The sequence below is a fragment of the Pyrus communis genome, chromosome 16, assembly GCF_041283825.1.
Source record: "Pyrus communis isolate YQ-2024b chromosome 16, ASM4128382v1, whole genome shotgun sequence".
Taxonomy (NCBI): Eukaryota; Viridiplantae; Streptophyta; class Magnoliopsida; order Rosales; family Rosaceae; genus Pyrus; species Pyrus communis.
In genome coordinates, this window is record NC_142580.1 from 1,484,794 (window position 1) to 1,495,529 (window position 10,736).

Genomic DNA, 10,736 nt, shown 5'->3' on the forward strand with positions numbered 1-10,736 from the left:
GTTCATTATTTGTGTGATTCTTATCCGTCACGTGCAGTTGCGACTCTTGCTCATAATCTTTCAGGTTTTCTAAATTCTTGTTTCTCTTAGGAGTTGTCTTAATTGATTGTTGTTTCAAATAGTTTTCTACTTCTTGTTAGGGTTACGCTTCATGTCCCCTCTAACTTATTATATATATTTTTTCTTCTTCAATGTATTCACAATAATGTCTTGTTCCATGATAATTAATAATGCGGAGTGAAAGTGACATTCTTCTTTTAATTAAAAAAAAAGGAATTGTTATTGGCACTCTAAAAATCTCTATCTACACTCCAAATTTTCTATATTTGGAAACAAAAATACATTTGTGAGAAGTGTAAAATAAGATTTTTGGAGTGCCAATAACACTTCTAAAAAAAAAAAAAGTTTTATTCTGGTAGGTGTAGTGGTGATAAAACTTTACGTGGAAGATCCACAGTCGCATTGTTATCATTTAACTGTCTAAGTGATCGGATAATATCCACATACTGCCTCCGTAACTATAACATGGCTTTATATAAGAAGTGGAAACCTATAGGTTTGTATACGTCTCCTATGTTGAATTAATCACCTTGAGCTTGAAGAGTATCAATGGAGTTTTAGAGAGAGAAACTGTAAGTATAGAATGTAGAGAGAGAGATAGATCGAAGAGAATGAGAGAGAGAGAATTGTACTGTTTTTTATTGCTTATTTCTGAATGGATACAAAGCTCCTATTTATACACCTTTCACTACTTGTACATTAAGTAACAGATCTTTAACAAACTAACAACCACACTACTTAATCTCTTGACAGATGGCATCTTCTTGACCATTGGATAGAACTTGCTTATCTATAGCTTTACATCCCCCCTCAATCACAGGGTTGGTAGAACCAAGCATGAGATTGGCACAATGATACTGGAACAAGGATATAGGTAATCCCTTTGTAAGGATGTCAGCAAACTGGTCAGTAGAAGACACATGATGAACAACTAAGTCACCTCGAACTACCCTTTCGCGTACAAAATGATAGTCAATCTCAATATGTTTTACCCGAGAGTGAAAAACGGGATTAGAGGACACGGCTATGGCAGATATATTGTCACAGTACAACGTTGGAGGAACATGTAAAGGAACCTGTAAATCACACAGAAGTTGTCGGATCCAAGCCATTTCAGCAGCAGCTATAGCTAAATCTCGATATTCTGCCTCAGTGGAAGATCTAGAGACAGTATGTTGTTTCCTGGAAGCCCAAGAAATTGGACTTGTACCTAAGTAAACAATATACCCGGAAGTCGATCGACGGTCATTGGGATCCCCCGCCCAATCAACATCACTATATGCTTGTAAGGACAGTGTGCCAGACTTAAAATGAATACCATAATCCATTGTACCACTGAGATACCGGAGAATTCGCTTTACTGCAACTACATGAGAATCCATGGGATGGTGCATGAACTAACAGCATTGATTAACAGCAAAAGCAATATCCGGCCGAGTGAAGGTGAGATATTGCAAGGCTCCTACGACACTGCGATACTGATCAGGACTATGATAGGGCTGCCCGGCTTCCTTGAGGAGCCTGTGAGATGGGAGACAAGGAGTATCACAAGCTTTAGCATTTTGCATATCAACCTTTGCCAACAGATCCTTGATATATTTTGATTGTGACACAAATAAGCCATCAGACTGATACTGGACTTGTAAGCCAAGAAAATAACTGAGTTGTCCCAGATCCTTCATATCAAACTGTTTAGTAAGAGCCAAGATCACTGTGGAAATAGCACTTGAACTACTACCAGTGATAATGATGTCATCGACATATAGTAATAACACTACAATACCATGCTCAGAATGTTGCACAAACAGAGAGGGATCGGCAAGAGAAGATTGGAAACCCAAACCGGGAAGAAAACTGGTGAACTTCTCATTCCAAGCGCGAGGAGTCTGTTTTAAACCGTATAACGATTTTTGGAGCTGACAAACATAGTGAGGTGGATGATCAACACTGAGAAACCCGGGAGGTTGAGCCATATATACCTCTTCATGTAAGTCACCATGCAGAAATGCATTTTTGACATCCAATTGACGCAAGTCCCAATGAAACTGAGCAGCAAGAGCCAGGATTAAACGTACTGTAGTTGGTTTGACCACTGGACTGAAGGTCTCACTATAGTCAATCCCCTCATCTTGGCTATAACCCTTGGCAACCAAACGTGCTTTGTACCTGGAAATAGATCCATCAGGATTCTTTTTAAGGCGATAAACCCACTTGCAACCAACAAGATTTTTGCCACTGGGAAGAGGAACAAGATCCCAGGTCTTTTGCAGATGTAGAGCAGTGATCTCTTCTTGCATAGCTGCTTGCCATTCTGGTATTTTACTAGCAGCTTTATAAGTGGTAGGCTCAATAATAGACGACTCACAGGAAAGGACAGTAGCTGAATATGCTTTCCTTTTAATAATCCCACTCTTAGAACGAGTTTGCATAGGATGAAGATTGACGGAAGAAGCTGGAATCACCACAGTAAGATTTTCAGATTGAAAATCAGGATCAGCAGGGATTTGGGACTGTGCACCTGTGATAGAGTCTGGAAATAATAAGGGTGAAGCTTGGGATAAGGTATTAGTGGCAGGCATGGTAGGAAATGACTCTGGAGTGGAACGAGGTTGATGCAAAGACTCTGACGCTCTAGTTGGATCGGTGAAGGACTCTGATGCTCGAGGTGGGACGAATGGAGATGATGCAGGTGATGAGGATGAATGAATGGAGGGTGATAGTGATGTGGACTCAGATGATGATGGTGGACTTGAAATGACGGTATTGTGTTCTGTGAGACATGGAACAAGATGTGAAGAAGGACATTGGGAAACACTCGCCAATGAAGGAGATTTAGAAACCAGAGTTATGTAAGGAAAAGTAGATTCATCAAACATAACATGCCTGGACACATAGAACCGACTTATGTTTGGTTGAAAACCAATGTAACCTTTGTATTGGCCTGCATAACCCAGAAAAATACATTGGGCAGTTTTGGGTTGGAGTTTATTAGTAGTGTAAGGTTTCAGTAAAGGAAAACAACTACAGCCAAATGTTTTCAAATGGGTTAAGACAGGAAATGTACCAAATAGACGAAAATAGGGAGATCTCATAGATAAAGTGGTACACGGCATTCTGTTGATCAAATAAACTGCAGTGGCACAGGCATGAAACCAAAACTGAGAAGGTAATTTGGAGGTATGGAGAAGAGTAAGGGCAGTGTCAACAATATGCCGATGCTTTCGCTCAGCAAGGCCATTCTGTTCAGGGGTATAAGGGCAAGATTTTTGATGAATTATACCTTTGGTAAGTAAAAACTGTTTGAACTTATGACTAGAAAATTCACCGCCACCATCACTTTGAAAGACTTTAATTGCACTGGAAAACTGAGTAGACAAGAAAGCATGAAACTGCACAAATGTTTGAAACACCTCACTCTTATTCATTAATGGAAAGATCCAGGTAAACCTGGTACATTCATCAATAAAGGTAACATAAAACCTGAAACCTTCTATGGACAATGTAGGAGATGGTCCCCAAACATCACTATGGATGACTTCTAAGGGTTGTACATTCTTATTTGCAGGAAAAGTAAAAGGCAATTTAGTTATTTTGCCCTCTAAACAAGAGATACACACATGCCTAGATTGATCTAATGCAACTGGAACCTGAGATTGATTCAACATTCGTGCAGCAACAAGATTTGATGGGTGACCTAATCTGTTGTGCCAAAGAGACATGTTGACATGATGACCAAGAAGACAGTGGTGTTGTTTAGAGAAGTGAGATGCGTGATATGCTTGCTTGAGGAGGAATGGAGGTATGTGAAAAGGAATCGGGTACAATCCAGCTCTACACAGCCCCTGAAGAAGTGTTCTCCCTGTGATCTTGTCCTGTATCCAGAAGCAAAACTCATCACATATAAACCTGCAATGATTATCTTTACAAAGCTGATAGACGGACAACAGATGTTGGGACAGCTTTGGAACATGTAGAATTTCTTTCAACTGAAATGCATATTTAGGAGCCCTTAAAGTAGAAGAGCCAGTATGCGATATTTCCAAACCTGAGCCACTAGCTGTGGTGATAGTATCATTGCCTGTGAAGGGAGTTGCAAGATTGAGATTGGCCAAGTCAGAGGTCATATGTGATGTAGCTCCAGTGTCAGCCACCCAAAACTGTTCATGTGGGGCAGAAGGTTGATAAGTGGCATTCATGGCAGTGAGAGTTAGAGACGGTGACCTTCCTTGATAAGAAAAGTTAGCTCAGTGATAACATTGAATTGCAGAGTGACCAAATTCCAGCAAATTTGACACTAGATGGAGGAGGACGAGACTGGTGTAGGAGAGTGCCTTTGAAAACAGTCAGAAGCAATGTGGCCTCGTTTGGCACAAATCTGACAGATAGGCACGTCATTGCCATGCTCAGAGCAAGTAGACACATGAGATCTGGCAGGACCAAGAATACCAGGACCAGGATTGTAATGAGGACCAGAGAAACGTGAAGTCCCAAAATTATTTCTACCGCAAGATCGGCCTCTGAAATTAGATCCTCGAAATCCGCCAGAATTGTAGTTATTGCCACCATGAGTATAGCCTCCAGAGCTATAGTGTTGTCCTCCATTGATAAAACCTCCAGAACTAGAGTTGTGACCACCATTATTGGAAGAAGAAGAGCTTCCAGTGTGATATTATGATGACGGATTACCAGTGGTAGGAGAAGAATCCTCTGCAAGTAATAACCCTTTCCCATTAGAGCCATGTCCTTGAGCGAGCATAGCAGGAACAAAAGAACTGGAGAGTGTAGAGTTTTCAAGTGCAGCTTCCTCGGCAAGCAACTGAGCTCGAAAGTCTTTAAGTGAAATAACATTGTCGCGCCCGCGAATCACTGTTCTAAAGGTATTGTACTCAGAAGATAACCCTTTAAGAGCAATGATAACAATATCATCATCATCAAACGAGACACCAGCAGCAGCCAAATGATCACGAGCATCCTTTATCCGTTGGAGATACTGAGAAATTGAGTCAGTACCCTTCTTAATATTCTGAAGCTCAGTTTTCAATTGAAATATACTAGCTTTTGTGACAGTGGAAAACCGATCTCGAAGACTCATCCACATTTCACGTGCATTCACACAGCCAATTATACAAGACATGCCAGTAACAGATAAACTTGCAATGATAAGCTGCATCAAAGCACGATCATGCATCTTCCATATCTGATATGCTTCAGTTTCAACACCTTCAAGATCCGGATTATCAAGAAACCGAGTAGAACACTGTCGAGAACCATCCACAAAGCCAAGAATCCCATGACTTTCAAGAAGCAATTGCATCTGATAATGCCAGACTAGATAATTTGTATCATCCAGTTTCACAGTCACAGAAGTGGACACAGTAGGGATTAAATTCGTAATTGGAGATTGCACAATTTGTAGCTGCGCAGCAGTCACCATATTTTCACAAATTGTATACGAAATCAGAATTTCTTGCAAGAATTAGGGTTTGAAGACCAGTCTTGATCAATCTTGAGACGAAAATCAGAGGCAATTACACAGAGAAGATTTTCACAGAGAAAAATTCACATACACAATTCATCAAACACCTGATGTGCAAGGATCAAGCGTCGAAATCAAGAGGAGAAGACACAGATGCTATAGCACTGTAGAAGGAAAGATGCATACCAGAGAATCACAACCATGAATACAAAACCAGCAATCGTCAGAAATTTGTATCTCAGAAGGCGGAAGCAGATCAGGATCGAAGAGACGTCACAACCGGCGATGATACCATGTTGAATTAATCACCTTGAGCTTGAAGAGTATCAATGGAGTTTTAGAGAGAGAGAAACTGTAAGTATAGAATGTAGAGAGAGAGATAGATCGAAGAGAATGAGAGAGAGAGAATTGTACTGTTTTTTATTGCTTATTTCTGAATGGATACAAAGCTCCTATTTATACACCTTTCACTACTTGTACATTAAGTAACAGATCTTTAACAAACTAACAACCACACTACTTAATCTCTTGACAGATGGCATCTTCTTGACCATTGGATAAAACTTGCTTATCTATAGCTTTACATCCTACAATTCCCCAGACTTACACTATCGTTAAGAAAATGGCTGTGATTGGAGCTGGTACTTGCAAGCTCGAGACTCTGGAGGCTGGGGTAGAGATCAAAGCCAACGCTGATAAGCTGTACAAATTCATCAGCAACCAGCACTATGACTTCCCCAAAGCAGCCTCTGATAAAATACACGATGTTACAGTACATGAAGGTGACTGGGAAACTTCTGGCTCTGTCAAGCTCTGGAAATACACCATAGGTAATATTTAAATTACAAGATGTTACAGTACATGAAGGTGACTGAAACTTCTGGCTCCTCCTAACTAATCAAACTAACAATTAATTTTGTAAACCTTAGAAAAGCAATGGGTGTAACAACATGACACTAAATGTTTAAATTACGAGAAATGATTCAACAAAAAAAAAGAAATACGAAAAATGTAAAAGAATCTCTGGAGATCATCCCTCTCTCGGGTGCCAAATTTTGTTGTGTTGTAGCTTTATACAGCCTCCGCTGTGTAAAAGATAATGAGATGAACCCCTTTTGGGGCGAATGAAAGAGTAGCAGCTTACTCCGCAGACTTGTGGAGGTAGTAGTGAGACAGTGAGATTGCATGAAGGAGCAAGCAAATTACAACCAAACATTGTTAAGGTTATACTTATGACTAACATATTTTATTTTATTTTTGAATACCACAGACTAACCTGCTGCAAAATAATTAGGCATGCTAACTTGAAACCTAGCAAGCTAGGGGTCTGCGTTACCTCATATATATATGTACTTACTTTTAGAATTAAAATTGACAAGACCACCATGCACCATAGGGTTTACATTACCATACGAAGAATATTTAAAGGATCGGATCATGGATAGCTGTATAATTGTAATTTTCCATTTGACGTGTAGATGGAAATGTCGAGACATACAAGGAAAAGGTGGAAATAGATGAAGCAAACAAGTGGGTGAGTCTTACAGCTCTGGAAGGATCACATGTGCTGGACAATTATTACAAAAGCTACAAGATCATTTTCCATGTCAGCCCAAAGAGTGAAGGAGGATCTGTGAAAATTACTTTAGAATATGAAAAACTCAACGAGAACGATCCGCCTCCACAGAAGTACCTCAGCTTTCTGGTCAATGTCATTAAAGATGTTGATGCACATCTTCTCAAGGAATAAGCGCCAAGCACAAGATTTATGCATACATACGATATGAAACATTGAGTAATATTACTATCTTCAAGAATAAAGGCCTCAGAGTTGAGCAAGCTAGTTGGCACTGTTGCTTATTTCGGTTTCCGATTTGGTTTGTCTTTAATTCTATGAGCAAGAATGAATTGAGTGTGAAATCAATATAATGTTGATGTTGTAAACAAGTTCAATCTATTGGCATGCTTATATTTTTCGAGAAGAACTTAGTTTTTTTAATTAAAGTCTCGACCTCGCACTGATAAAAGAGCTTTTAGCAAAAGCATTTAAGAGCAAAAGTTACTGTCTATTTAAATTATATTTTATAAATCATGTAAAATAATAATTAATGATTAAATTATTATTAAATTATTAATTAGCGTGTTTATTTTTATTAATTTGATTTAAAATTTTAATCTACTTAACATTATTTAAACCGTCCTAATAATTTTTTATAGATATTTTAAGTTTTAACTGGTTGTCGGAGACTTGACCAAAATATCAACTTCCTGGACCCAAAAATAGAACCAAAATATCAACGAGGGTGTTTCAGTAGTTTCAGGTGTAACCGGTAATTAATCTCAGCCATAACGCGCAGTTGTTCTGGGTTCAGTGCTCCAGTGCTCAGGCATGGCTGCCCAATCACCATTCGGGTGGTCGTGGAACTCATCGATTGGCGCCACCACCGCCATCAAATGCTCTTCTTCTACTAACACCTCAACTTTCTCTTCCTTCCACACAAATCCCCGGAAACGACCTCGTTTAACCGCTTCTTCTCCTAGTAGTAGCTCTAAACCTAATGCCAAACAGGGACTTTGAAAGCCAGTGAAATTGGATCGTCCGAATCCGAATCGGAATCCGAACCCAACCACATTGGTTAAAAATTCTAGTGGAAATCGATCGCAAGACGAAGGGAGAGTAACGACCCCTAAGCTTCAAGTCCTTGTTCGGCAAACGATCTCTGTGGCCAAGGATCTTTTTCGCTTCCAAGAAAGGAGCATCATCTTGCTCAACGTCATCACCGTCGTTTATGGTAAAAAGCTTCTTCCTTTTTAAACCTCAGATGCTGGTCGTGCATCGTTTCTGCCCATGTTCACTGCAAGTACCTTAATTAACCTTCTATGCATATATGGGAAGGCAAATTTCATGCTTTCTGGGAGTACCTGAAGGTACAATGTTTGGCATTTTCCTTTTGAATTTAACAGGTAGTTACTGTTCCCTTGCTTGATGGTATGTTAGGAGCAATAGTTCCTGCTCGTACCTGGTTTGGAGCTTTTGTGTTTATCATAGGAGTTGCAATGCTGGAATCCAGTGGATCGCCCCCCAGTGTAAGTTATTTTTACCCCTTTTAGATATATATAGAATCATCATCTTTTTTTATAATTTTGGTTATCAGTCTGTCTCACTTGCTCTTAGTCAAATTGTAACAAACAAAGCCTTTTCAGGTTGGAGATTTGTTGAACTTCTTAAGTGCTGTGTTTTTTGGTGTCCATATGCTAAGAACTGAGCACATTTTGAGAAACACGAAAAGTGAAAATTTCTTAGCTCTGCTCGGTTAAGAGGTTAGATTATGTTGTCCTTATGTTATGTCCATGTTAATTACATGGTGATTAATGCTACTGTTAATCTCCATCGGTGGTGTGGACATGCTGTCAACTAGACGTTATATTGGGTAGAAGTTTACCAAACTTCAGTACCAATATTCAAACTCAAACTTTGACATACTTCTTAGTTCTTTATAAATTCCCATGGGGATCATGGGTGGCATCCTTGTGGAACCTGATTATTCCCTTGTGTCTTAGACTTTAAGTTTTCAACCCTTTGGACAAAACTTTGAGCTTCTTACTTCTTACGGTTATTTTAATCCAATCCGAGGTACAACGTATGCGCGACTAAGCCAGCTCATTTGGTTATATCATGAAGGACCAATGCATTATCCTTTCCCCTGCACTTCAGCGTATCCCCAAGCATCTTGTAGGTTGATGTAGACTTGTTTGTTTTTGATATGCATTATTCATGTTTACTTCTTGTTTCTCTGCAAGTGGAAGCCTAAGAGTGCAGATATTTGGATCAGCATCTCCTGTAAGACTTCTATAGCAACCAGTCACCAAGACCAAAACATGAACTACAAACATAAAGGACTAATCCAGATATATGCACATTACAAAATAGAAGGTGAATCATACCTGCAGCAACACCAGCACTTGAAGCCATCGCAGCAATCCAGTGGCCACTATATATATACATATAGACTTTTCCAAGACAGACCAGGATTCCCTATCAAAATCCTAATTGGAAACCACCTCTTGTTTTCCGTATGCTAACCAAAATCCTTTACTGCAAAGGATCAGCACTCCTCTTGTCAATAGGACATTCCATCTCTAATTGAATACCTTTAACTGTTCTCAAAACTTCTTTATCTCATACTCATATTCTTACATTCTCCCACTTGAGTATGAGAAAAGTTTCAAGCACACAGTTTATTCAATCATACTCAGACAGAAGTGTACACTAAGTCCTGTTGACAAAAGTTTTCAATCACAACCAATTTCACATACATTTCAAAATGTATAACTCTGAAAATCTTCATTATAACCATAATGCAACAAAGTTTTTCACGAGTCACATACATCCAATTTGTATCTGTACTGTTGTGAACTTCAATTAGGTTCATCAGATAAGCAAAATAATTTGCTCCCACTATTTCACATTATTGACAGCAAAATAACTAATTGCTCCAGCTAACATGTGAAGCAATAGTTCAACAACAACTGCTTATACAGACAAGCTGTTATTCAAGCATCAAATGAACTATCAAGTTTTTTATTTCAGAAAAACAATAGACCATTGTAACAAGTCTCACTAGAAAATAAAAACTCTAAAATAAAGCTACCTAACCAAACACTAGCTTTAAGCTTTATTAAAATACATAAAACCTGTTTTCATTACTGCACCAGCTCTTTGAACTTCACAGCAGCAACTTCGACAGTCAAATACGCAACAAGAGATTACTCCCACTGATCAAATGATTCATGCACCCCCATCCGCAAAACATGAGCTTTAAAAACCCCTATTGGTAATGCCTTGGTCAAGGGATCTGCTATCATCAAATCAGTGCTCAGATGTTCCACTTGTATAGCCCCCTCTCTCACCTTTTCTCGAACTTTAAGAAACTTCACATCCATCAATCTAGAGGCTGAAGTTCTTCTATTGTTCTTGGCAAAAAATACTGCAGAATTATTATCACAGTGCATTTTAATCGGCCGTTGAACAGAATCTACAATCTTTAAATCTGTTAAGAAGTTCCTTAACCACACAGCCTGTTTCATTCCTTCAAAACAAGCTATAAACTCTGCCTCCATAGTAGATGTTGCTATTATGGTTTGTTTTGCACTCTTCCAAGAAACTGCACCACCACCAAACATAAACACATAGCTACCT

The 10,736-nt window shown here is 39.1% G+C and overlaps 1 protein-coding gene, 1 long non-coding RNA gene and 1 pseudogene across 3 annotated transcripts; 2 read left to right on the plus strand and 1 right to left on the minus strand.

Annotated features, from left to right (window-relative positions):
• Nucleotides 1-361: 361 nt before the first annotated feature.
• Nucleotides 362-6,257, minus strand: LOC148689802 (uncharacterized). Its single transcript, XR_015957430.1, has 2 exons — nt 6,121-6,257; nt 362-568 (listed from the first exon to the last, which is right to left on the minus strand). It is a non-coding gene; the product is annotated as an uncharacterized LOC148689802 (long non-coding RNA).
• On the plus strand, nt 6,121-7,521 carry LOC137732246 (MLP-like protein 329). The gene is made up of 2 exons (XM_068471547.2): nt 6,121-6,366; nt 7,015-7,521. Exons 1-2 carry the CDS (start codon nt 6,159-6,161, stop codon nt 7,284-7,286), a joined length of 480 nt encoding a protein of 159 aa, XP_068327648.1. The 5' UTR covers nt 6,121-6,158; the 3' UTR covers nt 7,287-7,521.
• Nucleotides 7,522-8,223: 702 nt separating this feature from the next.
• On the plus strand, nt 8,224-8,905 carry LOC137730554 (uncharacterized; annotated as a pseudogene). The gene is made up of 3 exons (XR_015957835.1): nt 8,224-8,348; nt 8,501-8,623; nt 8,741-8,905. The product of XR_015957835.1 is annotated as an uncharacterized LOC137730554 (transcript).
• Nucleotides 8,906-10,736: the final 1,831 nt, after the last annotated feature.

Coding starts and splice junctions, on each gene's coding strand:
- LOC137732246 (XM_068471547.2), top strand. CDS start 6,159: ATGGCTGTGATTGGAGCTGGTACTTGCAAGCTCGAGACTCTGGAGGCT. Junction 6,367..7,014: donor GCTCTGGAAATACACCATAG/GTAATATTTAAA, acceptor TTTGACGTGTAG/ATGGAAATGTCGAGACATAC.